This window comes from Enoplosus armatus, chromosome 19 (assembly GCF_043641665.1).
Source record: "Enoplosus armatus isolate fEnoArm2 chromosome 19, fEnoArm2.hap1, whole genome shotgun sequence".
In the NCBI taxonomy this organism is placed as follows: Eukaryota; Metazoa; Chordata; class Actinopteri; order Centrarchiformes; family Enoplosidae; genus Enoplosus; species Enoplosus armatus.
This window is the reverse complement of record NC_092198.1, coordinates 19,907,292-19,925,172: the sequence shown is the minus strand read 5'-3', so window position 1 is coordinate 19,925,172 and position 17,881 is coordinate 19,907,292. Positions and strand designations below refer to the sequence as shown.

General features: G+C 46.7%; 2 protein-coding genes across 3 annotated transcripts in view; one reads left to right on the top strand and one right to left on the bottom strand.

Annotated features, from left to right (window-relative positions):
- Window positions 1-15,186, top strand: part of ift172 (intraflagellar transport 172) — a 30,632-nt gene extending 15,446 nt beyond the window's left edge. For both annotated transcript variants that reach the window (XM_070925335.1, XM_070925334.1), the window contains exons 24-48: window positions 374-494; window positions 1,054-1,198; window positions 2,712-2,801; window positions 3,644-3,741; window positions 3,900-4,035; window positions 4,803-4,919; window positions 5,035-5,177; window positions 5,496-5,589; window positions 6,143-6,207; window positions 6,483-6,663; window positions 6,796-6,905; window positions 7,949-8,078; window positions 9,316-9,414; window positions 9,545-9,654; window positions 9,818-9,881; window positions 10,305-10,391; window positions 10,572-10,688; window positions 10,960-11,070; window positions 11,266-11,385; window positions 11,782-11,877; window positions 12,273-12,332; window positions 12,439-12,537; window positions 13,424-13,577; window positions 13,667-13,758; window positions 14,589-15,186. In XM_070925335.1, coding sequence (XP_070781436.1) covers window positions 374-494; window positions 1,054-1,198; window positions 2,712-2,801; window positions 3,644-3,741; window positions 3,900-4,035; window positions 4,803-4,919; window positions 5,035-5,177; window positions 5,496-5,589; window positions 6,143-6,207; window positions 6,483-6,663; window positions 6,796-6,905; window positions 7,949-8,078; window positions 9,316-9,414; window positions 9,545-9,654; window positions 9,818-9,881; window positions 10,305-10,391; window positions 10,572-10,688; window positions 10,960-11,070; window positions 11,266-11,385; window positions 11,782-11,877; window positions 12,273-12,332; window positions 12,439-12,537; window positions 13,424-13,577; window positions 13,667-13,758; window positions 14,589-14,678 — 2,729 coding nt within the window. In that variant the 3' untranslated portion in view covers window positions 14,679-15,186. The remainder of the gene's footprint in view (window positions 1-373; window positions 495-1,053; window positions 1,199-2,711; window positions 2,802-3,643; window positions 3,742-3,899; window positions 4,036-4,802; window positions 4,920-5,034; window positions 5,178-5,495; window positions 5,590-6,142; window positions 6,208-6,482; window positions 6,664-6,795; window positions 6,906-7,948; window positions 8,079-9,315; window positions 9,415-9,544; window positions 9,655-9,817; window positions 9,882-10,304; window positions 10,392-10,571; window positions 10,689-10,959; window positions 11,071-11,265; window positions 11,386-11,781; window positions 11,878-12,272; window positions 12,333-12,438; window positions 12,538-13,423; window positions 13,578-13,666; window positions 13,759-14,588) is intronic.
- Window positions 15,187-15,391: 205 nt separating this feature from the next.
- On the bottom strand, window positions 15,392-16,742 carry LOC139301856 (E3 ubiquitin-protein ligase TRIM35-like). Its single transcript, XM_070925336.1, has one exon. It carries the CDS (start codon window positions 16,641-16,643, stop codon window positions 15,762-15,764), a length of 882 nt encoding a protein of 293 aa, XP_070781437.1. The 5' UTR covers window positions 16,644-16,742; the 3' UTR covers window positions 15,392-15,761.
- Between the last annotated feature and the right edge of the window lie 1,139 nt (window positions 16,743-17,881).

Below are 17,881 nucleotides of genomic sequence, written 5' to 3'. Positions count from 1 at the left end.
TATAATCATTTAGGTGATCTTCTACCTTTTTTAATGTAGCGCCACCATCAGGTCAGATTTGTCTAACACTTTGATTCCTGACCAAATACCTGCAAAACTATTCCCATCAGCCTCAGCAAATGTTAGCCTGCTTAACTAAGACGACGAGCATGGTAAACATTATTCCTGCTTAACATCATCACGTTGGTGTTGTTAGCATGTTAGCCTTAGCATATTAGCTCAAAGCACAGCTCCACAGTGCTGCTAGCAGAGCTGTAGAAGTACAAAAGTACAATAATGACTAAGTCTTGTGACAGCAGGGGGATGCATGTTGTTGAGTTGAGCGTAGGTATACAGTAGATCATGTAAAGTTTCTCCTTCCTGCGTCCTGTAGCGGTGGAGTTGGCTCGCCTCGCCTTCCCTGCCGAGGTGGTGAAACTGGAGGAGGCCTGGGGAGACTACCTCGTCCAGCAGAAACAGATGGACGCCGCCATCAACCACTTCATTGAAGCAGGGTATGTGGAGTTGAGGAGTGAAGAGACAAAGATTGGGCAGATGGAGAGGAGGAAAGATGACACATAAAAAAAAAAACAATCCAACAGAGGCGGCCAATAGTTCTTTATAATCATCACTAGGACCATAATAACGTGATGAGAGGAGATATCTTTAAACCTGATTATATTCATTTCCCAAAAATACCAAACAAAGACAGGTAATCAGCGCCCAGATTATTTTTAAATTCTTTCCAGATTGAAAAAGCATCTGAAACTGAGTTTTGACTGCGGGAAGCTAAAACTCTCCACAGAAACAAAGGTGTTAAAAATACTCCTCCCGCCAGCCAATTTCTTTTGCCAGTAAACTTTCAATCTGTACCTCAGTCCCAGCTACATTTCTTTGGTTTAACTTAAATGAATTTGGCTGTCGTGCGGGTGTAGCAGCACAATTCATGCCTATACACATAATCTACAGTTTGATGCTTATTTCATGACATTTTATGGATATACACACACACAAACACTCGCATACAAAACATGCTAAAAATTGGCCTGTTGTCTTTCTCCGGTCTCCTCCCAGCTGCTCACTGAAGGCCATCGAGGCGGCCATCGCAGCTCGCCAGTGGAAGAAAGCCGTCCACATCCTGGAGTTGCAGGAGGATTCGTCAGCGGGGAAATACTACGTGAAGATAGCTCAGTACTACGCCTCCATGCAGGACTACGAGGTTTATTTTCCGAAACCATTAAGCGACTGCACATAATGCGATCCGGCACCTTTCAGCTCGTTGCTTTGGTTTCGTGGCCCGCAGCGTTTTCTGTCTCGGTTCCGGCAGGAAAAAAAAGCTGCGATAACCAAATGTATCAGCACCAAAACGGCAGACGCGCAAAGCCATAGCGACCGGCTGGTGAACACAGTGGAGCATTTAGCAGTTAAAGAGCCGGATGGTTTTTTTGTCAGCAGGTGTAGGTGGAGACCAAAAATCCAGCGAAAAGGGGAGCGAAAATTAAGCTAATGTTGGTTTGTGTTTGCTGGATGTGTAAATAGGTCACTTTTTTGGCAAGTATGTAAGTACCGGTAAACCAATTTGGACTTTTCTTAATAGACCCTCTGTTGTCCCCTATGTTTTATTTATTAGTCATATACTTACCTCATATATGCTGCGTTTGTTCGCCTAAAACATTTGGCTTTGTGGTTATGTGAGCTCTGCTCCCTGAACACTGCATCGGACAGCGCGACGGAAGGCAGCCAGAGGGATGAAATAAGCGGTGATATTTCTGCACACATCTCCCAGGGACATACACAGTCGCCCATAACACACACACACACACACACACACACACATATACACCCACATATACACCCACAGCCTTGTACACGCACACAAACTTTAATTCAGTCTCCACGGAGCAGTGTGGGCTGTTTGCTCCAGGGGGGCTTTGGCAATCACGACAAGTTGGATGGTTGTAACAATAGGAAACACAGGTCTGTTGGAACGGAGGAGAGGAAGAGGAATCTGGTATAAACACAAAGAGAAAAGGAAGAGAGATGGTGATGGTGATGATGGTGGTGGTGGTGGTGGTGGTGGTGGCGAAGCGCGGCGTGCTCTGCTCATTCTGATGAGCTCAGCTGAGCCAAGCAGCCTCCGCAGACTGCCAGCCTCTGAAAATAGCAGGCCATTCCAGTCTGTTTGCTCTGTGGGCATATTCACAGAAAGTAATTAAGATAGCGAGCCCTTTGCTTTCCTACTCGGGGAAGTTGCAGGAAAGTCTTAATTCGGTGCAAGCTCACACCTGTGATTTCAATACAAAAGTGATCACGAAATGAGTGAACGTTTTTTTTCTTTTTTTAATCATGACGGACGACGTGCGTTTGTTTAATTGATGCCAGTGTTGCTACAAGTTCAATAGAATATACCTTTTTGCCTTTTTATGTCGCAGAAATCCACCTTTCCTTCTCTCCAGTCTCTACGAAATTCTCCCATTAACAGTTGCACACTATGGCAACCAATCACACTGCTCTTTATGTTGTTATTAGTACAAAGTAGCTGCTCTTAATGTTGTTTTAGAAGTGCTTTTATGTGTTCAGTTTGTCGTGCAGGAACGCCATTTTATTCTATTAATGTGCTGCGGTTAAGAGGGTTTTCATTTGTGTGCATTGAAAAATAACATAGACAGCTTACGGATACTCCGAATGTATTTTTATGTTGTGCATGTGTTTCGTGTGTTGCTGCCCTGTAGGTGGCAGAGCAGCTGTTTGTGAAAGGAGGTCACATCAAAGACGCGATAGACATGTTCACTGCAGCAGGACGCTGGGAGGACGCTCATAAGGTTAGTATGGACACAATCGAGCGTAAAATGAAGAGAGAGCGATACGCATTTTTGTGGCAAATTAATACATTTAAATTAAACTTTCCACTGATATCAAATTTTACTAGCTGAAGGCTAAAATGTACAGGTTTTTGATTTCTTTGCTTTTCCTAATCTTGTCAAAGTGGGACAACATATTTAAAGGGGACCTATTCTGTTCATTTCCAGCTCTATATTTTCATTTTGTGATTCCACTAGAGGAGCTTTGCATCATTCACAGTTCAAAAAAGTCCTGATTTATCTTCTACTGGCCCTTCATGCAGCCCCCTCAGTTCACCCTCTGTTTGAAACGAGCCGTTTGTGCTCCTGTCTCTTTAAGCCTACTTTCTTCTGATTGGTCGGCCAAGTTCCGGAAGTCTTTGGAACAATTTCCAAAAGGCGAACTGTAAAGCTAACGTTACTGAGCAACGTTGACAGAAACATAAACATCTGGTCTGAGCCTGGAGCAGAGATACCATATAAGGACATCCGTGCCTGTCTGACATCAGATAGACCCGGCGGTTGAAAAGACTGAAACGGAGCGTTCAGAGCAGTCTGGCTCACAGGGATTACTTTGACAAACGTTCACCTCATTATTTGGCAACTTTGGCGACGTTTAGTGTGTCTATCCGACATTGTGACATTATATATATGACAGAAGATAAGCGTTATAGGTCCTCTTTAATCAGTGCTCAGAGCCTCACTCGTGAACCTACTCATTGAACGATGATAGTACGGACAACACAGGTGGACAACGCGAATTCGATTATTTGATGTTGGTCATTGAATAAATAAAGCCGTCATTCGGTGCGTTCTGTTCGCAGCTGGCAGTGAAGTGCATGACGGAGGAGGAGGTCATGGCTCTGTACGTCAGCAGAGCTCAGGAGCTGGAGCGAGACGGGAAATTCAAGGAGGCCGAGAGGTGAGCGGAGATTCACACTATTTTTATTTACAGTCGTTTGTCGCGTCATTGGCCTGCTGGAAGCACGGAAAATGGACCGAGGCAAAGTAACACCTCAGCTGCAGCGAGAAAAATTATAGTATGTAATAACGGGTGTGTGTGTGTGTGTGTGTGTGCAGGCTGTTTGCCACAGTAAAGCAGCCCGACCTCGCCATAACCATGTACAAGAAGAACCGGATGTTTGATGACGTGATTCGCCTGGTGGCCAAACATCACCCCGACTTGCTGACGGAGACCCACCTGCACCTGGCCAAGGTACACTGGGACCAAGACCACAGTTGGACCCGGTCCCAAGAAGAAAAAAAAAATGCAACAACAATCGGACTTAATGTTTCATTTAACTTCATTCATTGAGTCTGACGTTTGGCCAATGGGCACAACAGCAGGGTCTTGAACGGGGCTAAGAATGAATAGGAACGCAGTGGCGGCGTTCATGTATTAAAGGCTCATTTGTAGAAGACATTTTGTTTATAGAAGACATTTTTGCACATTTAAATTGCAGATTGTGCGCGAAGTTCATCCTTTGGTGCCGCTCAGCATCTTCATAAGCAATATTCAGGCAGCAGTGGGTGACGTTCCCCCATCTGAAAAGCTCTCGCAGGCTCAGATAATGCCCCAGTTGTCGGTAACAACTCCATGATTTTGTTATGAGGGCTGCATCTGAGACCAGTCTCCATTTCTTATGTGACAGCAGACAGTTCTGTGGTTTATCTTGTAACTTTAAACTCTTAACAATAATTAGGAAAGTCCCTAACTAATTATTCCTATGGGTCAGCCTATTAAGCAAAACATACATATTTTTTTTTACACATTTTCATTTTACAACTTTTTTTTTTTCTGCTCTGAGATATTAAGTCTTTAAGCTCCTGATAGTTTCAGAAGGAAATCCAATGGAGTTTCATCATTAAACGGTTTCACTCGCTTTTGTCAGCGGCTTCTGATTCGTACGCTTTCCAGATAGATAGTCAATGCTGGATCGCGGGCGCCGCGTTGATGTGGTGTGATGTAAACGTTTCTTGTAGGAGCTGGAGGCCGAATCCAGGTTCTCGGAGGCAGAGTACCACTTCATGGAGGCTGAAGAGTGGAAAGCTGCCGTCCACATGTACAGAGTCAACGACATGTGGGAGGATGCATACAGGGTAGATGTTGGCTTCTGTTCATCCTTTTTTTTTTATATATCTCCAAGATACGTAGCGTTTTGTACTACTTTGTACTAAATAGGTATTTGTATGTGTGTGTGTGTGTGTGTGTCAGGTGGCTAAGAGCCATGGAGGTGCTGGTGCCCAGAAGCAGGTGGCCTACCTGTGGGCGAGGAGTCTGGGGGGAGAGGCGGCCGTCAAGCTGCTCAACAAGTTTGGCCTCCTGGAATACGCCATCGAAACGGCTTCAAATAACTTGTGAGCCACGTAGACGCAACGTCCGCCGATTCATTCCCACTTACTTGCTCGCAGGAGATATTCCTGTTTCCTATTCGCATCTTAAAAGTCCCTCAAAAGAAGCTTCTGGGGGCTAAACACAGTTTATTAAGAGAGCGGTGTAGCTGATATCTGGACCAGAGCACGTTCCCTCAGCACCTCCACCTGCTGGCTTCAATTTGCTCATCCAACCAATCCGTCCGTCCATCCAAATAGATATTCACCCCACAGTCACTTACTGTATCATTAAAAAAGAAAAAAAACCTGACTGGATTTCTTTGCTCCGTCTCTCCTCCCCAGTTCATTTGACTTCGCCTTCGATTTGGCTCGTCTTTCGTGTAAGGAGAAGATTCCCGAGATCCACCTCAAACATGCCATATACCTGGAAGATGAGGTCAGTCTTTCACAGCAACATCTCCGCCGTCCGTGCCTAATGATTCATTAATTATATCCCGCTACGAAACCAACAGAATGACATGTCTCAAGTCTCCTTTACATGTTAAACTGTTTTTTTTTCAAAGGAAGTTGTTATGAAATGACGGTCAGCATTTCAAAATAAGACCCAAGCTTTTTAAAGATATGAATTCTCTCTATCGGAATGTATCTTTCCACTAAATTCAACGTCATGCATTTTCTTTTTTTAATTGACTTTTAAAGAGAGAATGAACAAAAAAAAAAAAACGACATCTACAAAATGAACACCTTCTGAACGTGCATACATACACACACCCATAGACAACAGGAGACGAAGGGTGACACTGGGACGCTTGGTATTTCTTTTTTCAGCTGTTTCTTATCAACATGATACACTTTTGTCCAGTCCAGCATGCGTCTCTTAATGTTGCTCAGTGCTGTGATTATGACTCTGACTCTGTGTATTGGATTTGTGGAGCACACGTCACAGCGCGCAGCTAGCCCTGATATTCTGTCGCTGTTTCGTCCTCCAGGGGAAGTTCCCTGAGGCCGAGGTCGAGTTCGTCAAAGCGGGGAAACCCAAAGAGGCCGTGTTCATGTGAGTGCTGCCAACGCGTGGAGCTCTGCGTTACTGTCAGCTAGTCAGGAGTTTGATTTATATTTATATATTTATATATGTATATTTATTTATTTATATCAACGTGTGCAGGTCAGAAGTACACGCAGCTTCTGCTTTCAGTTCATTTCAGTGAGATATGAAAGCTTGTTCAAAGTTGCTGTTCATCAACTAGTTGGCTCATTGACAGCCAAACTTACAGAGAGCGTCCAGTTTATGTCTCTGTGTGTGTGTGTGTGTGTGTGTGTGTGCTCTAGGTATGTCCACAACAAGGACTGGGCCAGCGCGCAGCGGGTGGCTGAGGGCCACGATCCAGAAAGCGTGTCTGAGGTTCTGGTCGGCCAAGCCAAGGCCTGCTTTGAACAGAGAGACTTCCAGAGGTCTGAAGCCTTCCTGCTCCGGGCCCAGAGACCTGAACTTGCCGTTAAATATTACAAGGTAAACTATGAGAGCCAAAAAAAAAAAAAAACAAGAAATCAGAACAGAATTTCTTTATTTTACTGCCCCCCCCCCGCCCCATATGGTCCGTTGCTCTTTCATTTATTCCGTGTTTGTTTGCCTGTTCATCAGGATGCAGACATGTGGAGTGACGCCATACGTATCTGTAAGGAGTATCTCCCCAACAAGCTCTCCGTGCTGCAAGAGGAGTACGAGAAGGAGACCTCCAAGAAGGGAATCCGGTGAGATTAAGACCCAAAAACGCAGAAGAAGTCAGTGGGCCTCATTTCCCGTAATAAGGACACCTGTGACGCCTTCCTGCTTAAATGTGTCTTGTCCTAGTTGCAGCAGCAGCAGCAGCAGCAGCAGACGCCGAAAGAGTTTTCTGTTGGATTTCGTAGACCCGTCATGTTGTTGTGTGAATGAGAAACCCCTTAAAAGCCGCCGTGGAGCCGCCGCAGGCTCTCATTCACCCCGCAGTATCGCCTATGCACAAAGAGGCGGTTTGATGCTTTATTAAAACGCAGCTCGTGCGGCGGTCCCGAATTGAAACTACCGACGAGGAATGGCTCGTTAGCCAGCAGACCAGCAGCTCCTCTCCTCCTCCTCCTCTTTAATGACTTGCGGGAGAAAACATCAAAAGTCACCAGTGGAGACGGACGAGGAAGTGAGACTTGGAAGTGAGCAGGCGCTGAATTATTCCTGCGGAGTGCACAGCTCAGACAGCTGGTGGGATTTGAGGCAGTAAGACGGCGAGAAAAAGAGCAAGAGATCAAGAAAGGGGAGGAGAAGTAAATATGCTTCCTGATTTAAAAAAAAAAAAAAAAAAAAAAAAAAAAAGCCAGGAAGGAAGAATATTTTTGTGTGAGAACTCATGAAAGAAATGACAAATATTGTGTATTATTGCGGACTAATTGACCTGAGAGGTGTTGACTGTTGGCGGCACGCTCTCTTGTTTGGACATCAGAACGTTTTATTCGCCATCACCGTCTGTCCTGTCATCTCCTCGTGTTTCTCGCACTTTCGCACTCTTCAGCCTTGGAATCGCGCGATTGTGTTTCGCCGTCCGCAGGTTTGACGGCAGTAACGTTCGACTGGCTTATTTTGACGGAAAGTTGAAGTCAAAGCAAGATGATTTGTCGCTAATTGGCTCAGATATCAAGAGTGTATCGTTCAGGGTCTCTCCAACGTGCTTAATAATGCCTTGTTTGATCATTTCTGTTGTAATAACTCAGTGTTTGCGTCTCCTCGTGTGTGTGTGTGTGTGTGTGTGTGTTTGTTTCAGGGGTGTGGAGGGCCTGCTGGAACAGGCCAGAGAGTGGGAGCAGTCGGGCGAATACTCCCGGGCCGTGGAGTGCTACCTGAAGATGAAGGACGACTCCAACACCGCCCTGATGGAGAAGTGCTGGATGAAGGTAACGGATAGACATTCACTGAAATGCGGTTCCCATGGTCGCCAAGGCTGAGAATGAGAATCGCTTAACGCTCTTCGGTTGCCCTCTTCGGAAACCATTTAATTGATTAATTGATTGAAAAGTTACTGAATTGTGGAAATAACACAGGAGGTGTTTTAGAAAACGAGTCTCTTGGCTTCAGAGAAACACTAATGGAAGACAGAAGCTACAGACACGAGCAACGTTATGCAGGAAACAGAAACGTAGCATTTCACCAATTAGCTGCGCTCACGGTCCCCTGATGGTGGAGGAAGGCAAAAGGTCACAGTGCGATTGGCTGGAGGGCGACTGAGAGGAGATCAGATCGTTTGAGAAGGGCGGGTGGTCGGCCTGGCCGTGCGGCTGAAAGAAAAGGTCACGAAGGGTCGCAGGGAGATCGATCAGTGGGTTTCTCCTTTCCTTTTTTTTTTTTGGGGAGCTTGATTAGCCAGTGTGAGAGGAGGAGCAAAAGGCGGAGGGCTGAACGCTCGGTCTCCCCCGGTGGTGTTTGGAGGCGAGGTCATGGGGTCGAATCAATACGTGGCTTTACTGTAGAAAAGCCTGAGTATGCACGTTAGAGCTGATTCCGGCGACTGGTTTAGAAAGAAACAGCGTGCTGACCTACCTCACTCATCAAATGAGCTCGCGCAGTGAGCGTAGAAGTAGTGTATCAACGATGAATGGTAGTGACGGCGATTTCAAACTAAGAGTCCGAGCCGAAACGATCAATAACGCCATTAGTTAATATTCATTTCAGCTGATCGATCGCAAAAACATCCTTCCGGTCGCTGATTTCCTCTGTTTCTTACTGTTTGAAAATCTTTGGGTTGATTTGGACAAAAAAAAAAAAAAAACAAGACTCTGGTCTGAGAAGTTGTGATGGGCGTTTCTCACCATTTCAGACGAATACCAAAAAAAGATCGCCGCCTTCAGAATCAGGGTCAGAAATGGTTTGATTTGTTTGTTTGTGGTAATTGCGCCACGTATTGACAGTTACTATAGTGTTAGGTGTCTTGACGTCTAATGACCCAGTGACATCAATCATTTCACGCCATTCTGCCTTTTGGACACTTGTAACCTTCACCCGTGTGTGTGTGTGTGTGTGCGTGTGTGTGCGTGTGTGCGTGTGTGTGTGTGTGTGTGTGTGTGTGTGTGTGTGTGTGTGTGTGTGTGTGTGTGTGTGTGTGTGTGTGTGTGTGTGTGTGTGTGTGTGTTCCAGGCAGCAGAGCTGTCCATCAAGTTCCTGAGCGGAGATCGAGCGGCGGAGGTGATCCAGGTGGTCGGACCCCGGCTCACGCAGCTGAGGAAGTACAACGCTGTGGGTGAACGCGCGCACACACACACACACACACACACACACACACACACACACACACCATATCTCGGCACGTGTTCTCGTGTTCATGTGCGGGCGCGCATGCTGTGCTTGGCGCTCACGTGTGTTTCAGGCCGCCGAGCTCTACCTGAACATGGACCTCATCAAAGAGGCCATCGATGTCTTCATTGAGGGCGAGGAGTGGAACAAAGCCAAGAGAGTCGCCAAGGAGCTGGAGCCCAGGTTTAAAGACACTGACACGTGCACACGCGCTTGAATGTGACGTAGTTATTATTCGCTTGATGTCGCCTCATTTAAACGTTCTTGTAACCTCGTGAAAACCCAGGGAAGTGGCTCCAGTTCAGAATAACTGCCTATAAAACCTCATCACTCTGACCTTTGGCAGGTACGAGGACTATGTGGACCAGAAATACAAAGAGCACCTGAAGAACCAAGGAAAAGTTGACTCCGTACGTACAAGTACACACTCTGCAGTGCTACACGCTGAGGGAATATTGCCGCAATTATCAATCTAACACTAAAAAAATAAATACAAAAAGTGGGCAAAATATGTGACGTTCTTTGCTCACTCAAGTCCATGTGATCCGGAAGAATTGCTTGGGGGGGGGGGGGGTCAACAAACTGCACAGGAAATGAATCTGAAATATGTCTAAAAGAAGCAGGAAAATGTCCTGCAGTAAAACACTGAGATTATTTTACTTGATTTCTGGATTTCAAGTACTCACAAATTCACTTTACCTGCTAAATCTCATCAAGAGGGATAGAAAATGTGACTTAAATACTTTTAAAATGGTCTAATTTGAAGTTTAGTGTAAGTGAAAGGCTCTTTTTGTGTTTTTGTGTGTGTGTGTGTGTGTGTGTGGTGTGTCCAGCTGGTGGGTGTGGACGTGGTGGCAGCTCTGGACATGTACGCAGAGAGAGGCCAGTGGGAGAAATGTCTGGATACAGCATCTAAACAGGTACTGGAGCACACAATCAGCCTTCGCTCTCTGAAAGGTTGAATGTCAGAGCAGCGAGGAACACGTGTTGGGGGAGGGGGGGGGGGGGGTTATCAGTACAGAAGTTTTCCTTCAATGCAAAAAGTTTTCAAACGTTGAAACACTGCTTTTCTGTTGTCCCCCCCCGCTGTGTTTCGCCAGAACTTTAAGATCCTCCACAAGTACGTCGCTCTGTACGCGACGCACCTCATCAAGGAGGGGGAGGCTCGGAAGGCTCTGCAGCTCTACATACAGCACGGAGCGCCACCTAACCCCCAGGTGCACGCGCGCTGCTTCATTGCATGTCATCATCTCTCACATCATCTCTTACCCCCCCTAAAAAGCCACTTCAAGTTGACACAGTGTGGACAAACACACTTTACCAAAGGCGTACATCCACAAGAGTCCACAGCAATCACCAGACGTTAACGTACATGTTGCTTTGTGAAATCAGAATAAGAGAGTCACGAACCAAAATGTTTGAGCCCGTCTGAAGCCCCCGTTTTCAAAAGCAAATCTTTTTTTTTTTTCTTTTTTTTTTGACTCCCAGAACTTTAACATCTACAAGCGCCTGTTCCTGGACCTGATTAACCTTCCCGACACCGACGGGCCGGAGTCGTACCGGATGTGGGCCGACCTCCGCGACTTCCTGCTGCAGCTGGTGAATCACAGCACGCCTCCATAGAAACTGTGTTTAGACTCATCGAAGCCGAAAAAGCACCGTCTAATGTAGCACGTACAGCAAAATGGGCTCGCCCCTGTACTGTCGTAACAATTCATCTCACTTTGCTTTGTGATGCCCGTGTGTGTGTGTGTGTGTGTGTGTGCGTGTGTGTGTGTGATGTCATGATTCCAGTGCGAGAACGTGTCCAGGTCGGCCGAGGCCAACTCCCCGGCTCACGAAGACTTCGAGCAGTTGCTGCTGATCGCTCACTTTTACGCCACGCGGTCCGCCGCCAAAGGAGTCGAGCAGCTGGTACGCCGAAACGCAAAGACACAGAAACACCTTTCAGTTCAGATTCCCACGAACATCGGAGCAAAATTCACACTTGCACAGTTTAGATTTGATTTTTTTTTTTTTGCCTGAGTTGTGTCTACTTGTGAGTACATCCTGAGGGGCAACTGTTGGGGGGGGGGGGGGGGGGGGCATCTCGGCGCTGATCTTTGTTTAAGAATGACTCGTAAAAATAATCAATACGCCAAAAGGGAATCTAACAGGAAATGCCGTTAAGTTGTATTGTTCCAGAACAAGCTTAAACCATTGCAGCCTCCGCAGCCGGTGGTACTGATTTTTAAAATCAAAGCTTCTTCTTCTTCTTCTTCTTCTTCTTCTTCTTCTTCTTCTTCCTCTTCCTCCGCCGTGTATTTGCAGATCAGTGCGTCAGCCAAGCTGTCGGTGTCTCTGCTGCGTCACACTGAGCTCATCCCCGCGGACAAGGCCTTCTACGAGGCCGGCCTGGCCTGCAGGGTGGGTCCGCCGACGAGAGAGACCACTTGAGATCAGCTTTATGGAGCCTCCTCCACTCATTAGCTGGCACAAAAAAAAAAAAAAAAAAAAAAAGCTCCTTTTGTACTTTAGTTTTTAGTGCTTAGTCATGGCCAAAAAAATGGTGTGTCATTCCTGGAGTGTTTTCCTTCTATCTGGCTCAGAAGGTTCAGAATTGACACAAACAGACATTTTTAGTCTTGTAAATGTAAGAATAATATAAATATATGTTCTGCGTAGTTGCATTAAGTTTTTTTTTTAATGGCTTTTGAAGTGTGAAGTGGACAGTGTGGGGCATTTGAGGGGGGGTGGGGGTGTGTATGTCAAGAAACGTTTGATCATATACGCGCTTTTCTTTTTCTTTTTCAACCTGGCAGGCTGTCGGCTGGGAGAACATGGCCTTCATCTTCCTCAATCACTTCCTGGATCTGTGTGACGTGAGTCAACTCGAATGCTGCTGTCTCATATCTGCACTGCACTTAATGAAGGCGGCCCCCGACACCACGGAGTAGGATTTCTGATTTGCTTGATTTCTGCCTCCAGGCGGTGGACGAGGGGACCCTGGACGCTCTGGACCACTCGGACTTCCTGGACACCGACATTCCCTTCGAGGTCCCGGTTCCCGCCAAGCTCTGCGTCACCGTAAGACATGTGTCCACCGATGAATGGCTGATAAATAAGAGTGATAAATGGGGGTGTTCAGAATCAGATCTGGTTCAGTTCAGGACCACATCCCTCAGAAGTGGCCAGAAATGATCAGGATGATTTCTGTTAGCACTCAAAACTTGCGTCTGCCCTCGGAAACAGTCAAACAAATACATTTTACTGTCAAAGGAATTGAAAGACATAAACAAGCGATGCATATTTAAGACGTGTGGACCCGTGTTTCCACTGCGTCCGTGTAACGCTGGCCCCCTAATGAACCTGACCCCTGTTCAAGAGTGATCTGCAGGTCCTCAGAAGTCCTTAAATGGCCTAAAGTCACGGTGTGAAAACTTTTTTTTGTCATGTTTATTATTGTTTTTATTATTTGCGTTTTATTCTTTAAAGCACTGATTACTGAGTGATACAGTAAGTGGCGTCAGGGCTTTCATTAGCTAAGTTCAGTTAGTCATCAGTCTAATCATCGTTCGGCCTCGAGTGTTTCTTGTGTTGTTGTAGTGACGACACACGAACGCAAGGATGAAATGTGAGGGATTTTGTTTTATACCACTGTAAATTCAGTATCTTTGTGTTTTTGTACTCTGGGCTGGACAAATTGGAAACATTTGGAAATAATCAACAGATAAATGGAAAGCCTGATCAGAATAATCGTCAGTTGCTGCCGTAGTTTCTCGCTAAATTGTCGTCAAAACCAATTCCAGGTGGCGTGAAGCAGCTTTAACTGTTTCACTTCCTGTTTGTGCTGGAAGACGCTGCCTACAAACAGACCCCGATGTGTGTGTGTGTGTGTGTGTGTGTGTGTGTGTGTGTGTGTGTGTGTGTGTGTGTGTGTGTGTGTGTGTGTGTGTGTGTGTGTGTGAGACAGGACGCCCAGCGGGAGCAGATCCGCGACTGGGTGCTGATGGTGTCCATGGACAATCGGTTGGAGCAGGTCCTGCCGCGCGACGAGAGGAGCACGTACGAAGCCTCGCTGGTGGCCGCCAACACGGGCCTTCGCTCTCTGCCCTGCGTCCTCACCGGTAACACACACCAACAGAGAACAAACACACGCACACTGTTCGCCCCACACCCCCCCCCCCTCCTCACTCTGTGGCGCTCCTGCCTCCAGGTTACCCCGTGCTGAGGAACAAGATCGAGTTCTCGTCCGCGGGGAAAGCGGCCAACAAGGAGGACTGGAACAAATTCCTCATGGCCACAAAGGTGAGAACAGACCGAGAGGCAAGTTTCAGCTCAGGTGGGACGGTAACTGTCTCCGAGCTGCAGCGTCCCATGACGGATAAATCCCATGACAGCTTCTATAATGTACACGAGCGCAGTTAGTTCCTATGGAGACTTTAAACACAAGCATCTCTGTCCCAAAAACTAAAATCATAAAATAGGCTCCCTCTAAATGATTTTGGGCTTCCGACAACTTCAACGTGAGCGGTTGAATCCAAGATGTCTCACTAATATCTCGTGTGTGTGTGTGGGGGGGGGGGGGGGGGGGGGGGTTCCACTAAACTTTAAAGGCAGCAGATAACACGGATGGGCTTTCATTTAAATGTTATATTTAATCTAGATTTCAATACGAAGGTTGACATTTAGACACATGTTGACATTAAACTGGCAGACATAATGGTTTCATAATAGACTCAGACACTGTTGCGCGCGCACACACACACACACACACACGCACACACACGCACACACACACACACACACACACACACACGCGCGCACACACACACACACACACACACACACACACACACACAGAGGGAGAGTTGTCTAAAGTCTCAGTTAGAAAAGCCAAACTAATTTCACTGAGTTTCATCATCTCTCTCAACCTCAGTGATTTGCTGTGAATCAGCAGTGTCGGCTAATCGCAGCGTCATTGTCTCACGCCAACAAATACACACACACACACACACACACACACACACACACAGAATTCCGCGCACACCTTTATGCCTTCCACATGCAGCAGTGGCGGCCGTATGTTGAGTCTGTTGTGTGATTGGTCGCTGTTTGCGTCCCTCTTTCTCCTGCAGACCACTCACAGTCCAGAGTGTCAGGACGTCCTCAAGTTCATCAGCCAGTGGTGCGGCGGCCTGCCGGCATCTGGATTCTCCTTCCACTGATGTAACACACACACACACACACACACACACACACACACACACACATGCTACTTCGCTGTCTCTCGTTTTGTTCCACTTTCCCTTTTTTGCATCGCCATCATCTGGATCTTCCCTCCGACTCCGACGTTCCTTTTTGTCTGTTTCTTCGTTCGTTTCTTTTCGTCCAATCCCGAGCCATCGCCGTGGAAACGCATTCCTCCAGCTCTCTGTCTGCCGCCTCCTCTGTCGCTCATCAGAAGGACTTTTCTCTCAGGATGGCATCGCTGAATTAAAGCCAAAGGTTTCCTGTCAGAGTCTTTTTTTAACAAAACACTTTCTGTTTTTGACGTTCTGGCGCTTTTAACGGGCTCGCCTGGCGGCTCGAAAGAAGGGACTATTTCACGTGCACAGTCTCCCGTGTATGAGCCGCTGTCTCTGGCAATGCCTTTGCTGTGTGTTTGATATGGAGTGTATTTTGTTCGATACAGTCGAAATAAAAGATAGTTTTGGAGCATTTTTCCAAAGTGAATCCCTCTTTTGTCGTGTCGCTTTTTGCTCCTTCAGGCGGTAACTCGGGGGGAAACCACCTTGTTGTCAGTGTGTTAGCGAGCTAAATCTATTTTCTGCATATGTGTCAGAAGGAAAAACATCGTGATCAGTCCCGTATATTACAAATTGTTTCTTAGAATTACTAATCTGTGCACTGATTTCATTCCCTCAATTTTAGCAGCCATTTTTTTATCAAGGGCTTTTTATTAACAAACAACAATGTTACAGAATATATACAACACAACTTATATTTTTTCATCCCACCCACAATAGTAGTAAACAATAGTTAATACATCACTATAGATTTCTAGAATGTATGTATCTAATCCAGTGTTTTGTTGTTTGTGAGATTTAACCCAACGACATTTTGAAGCTGATGCGAATCTAAATAACAGGAAATCGTCGTTAACGTCAGAGTTCGACTTTTACTGCTAACTTCTAAGGAAATAGAAAAGTCCCAAGAGTCGACAGCCACGCTAGCCGCTCCGCGAGGCTGCACTTATAGGCGCGGCGGTGCTCGGAGCTAAATGCTAACATGCCGGCGCTCAGCGGGGTTTAATGCAGAGCACAGGGGGGGGCCACATCCTTCATCTTTTCCCAGACGAAGGTCAGGTTGCCCAGGTGTTTGGCCACGTCTATCAGAGCTCCTGAGAGGGGCCGGGGGTCGTCCAGCAGGGGGAGCCGCTGGACTCTTTCCACCGCAGCCCTGTAGCTGTGCAGGAAGGAGACGTCTCCGGCTCCCAGCGCCTCCTCTGTGGCTCTGACTGTGTCAGAAAGAGCTGCTGTCTGCTCGCTCAGAGCCTCCGTCTGCTCCCTCGCCGCCTTACGTTTCCTCTTTTCCTCGTCCCTCACAGCGGCGATCCTGGCCTCCTCCTCCGCTTGTAGAAACTTGTGAAGCCTCTTAAAATGCTCCCTAATCTGCCTCTTCGTGCGTCCGGCCTGGAGTTCAATGCGTCGTTCAGTTTGAGCGCGATTGCCTTCGGCTTGTTCAAAGAGCTCCAGTTTCTCCCGCAAAGGCGTCAGGTATCTCCGGAGCTCCTCTTTGAGAGCCTGCGCGGCTTCGTCGATGGGCCTGAATCTGTGGTCGGTGTGTTTTTCTGAATCCCTGCAGACGAGACACACTGGCTGCTCATGGTCCAGACAGAAGAGTTTGAGTTTCTCAGAGTGCAGGCTGCAGAGGGCCTCCGACTCCTCCGAAGATCTCTGATCCCTCTCCAGTAAGAAGGCCTCGCACAGGTTCTTCAGCGCCAGGTTACGGGGCGGGTGTCTGCTTCCAGATGCACTCTTACAAACGGGGCACACAAGCATCCGCTTCTTTCTCCACCATCTCCTCAGGCAGCCTTTACACAGGCTGTGGCTGCACGACAGAAGGACAGGGTCCTCGTAGACGTCATAGCAGATAGGACAGCAGAGATTCCCCTCTGATACAGAGGCCATTTTCTCCCTGAGTGATTCAGGAAACACACCGGACAGAATGTCAGCCAGCTGCTCATGTAAACCTGTTCACGGCTTGAGTTGTGGTTCTCTGTTCAACTCACGTTTCACCAGCGGACAGCGGCGGCGGCGGCGGCGGCAGGTTGAAACGTTAATGTTCCAGTTTTCGTCTGCGTCTCTGGTGTGTGAGAGTCCTCTCAGCGGAAGAACAACAACTCAGATGAGTCAGAAGAAAAGGGTGGAGCTTCCTCCTCTGGCTTCCTCTGAATGCTCAACCCGGAATAAACCAGGGGTGTGTTCCATTCCACTGTGTTAGATGAATAATCGCCAATTTTCCCGAGGCATAGTCTGACTCATCCTGCCAGGCTGATCCTGGATCTGTTTGCCAGTCAGGAGAGCCATTAAACCCGTGTTTTTAAAGGGGATCTCCGCCGATTTTGCCCATCAAATGTCTTTTAACATTAACAACACTTCTATTACCTTATTAACTGCTGCAAACTGACTGGTGTTCACGGAGGAGCCCGTTTCAGTCCGACAGCCTTAGGTCAGACTGATTGAAGTCACCTTTATGGAACAGAATGTCCTGTTAAAATAGGCCTGGCTTACTGAAATAAACCCAGTTTAACTGGTGATCTTGCGTCACGAAAAGCACGAAACACCCCTCTGGTCAGGAAACTATTATAATATATACATATATTTATTATATATTTTTGTTTTGTGCCTTTTTGTGGCAGATTTTGTTTGTTCTTTTTTTTCTTTTTTTGCATTGTAAGAAATGTTTGTGTGTATTGTAAAAGTGATGTTCTTGTCATGCAAAAGTAACAAACTATTCACACCAAGTTAAAACAAACTCTGTTTATTTGTGTGATTCTTGAAGAATAAGTGTCCATAGACGTATAAGGTAGTATATGTTGACTCTCCTGTGAGCCGCCTTGGGCCTTTTATCAATATTCACCTGTGACCACAATCTTTCCCTCAAGGTGAACGGTTGTGACGTGTGTGTAGAACATCCGTTATTCATTAGTCATCAGTGAACGAGGCTGCAACACAGGGGGAACAAAGGCGAAAAGCGACAAAGGAAATCGGGGTGACTGATTTCGTTTATTTGAATTCTTCACACAGGAAGTGGACGTACAAACGTTATCAATTCACAGCTTCATTTTCCTTCACACTTTTTATTCCCTTTTAGAAACTGCAAATAATCAAATTACATTACAATCGAGCACAAAAGTTGTAAATAA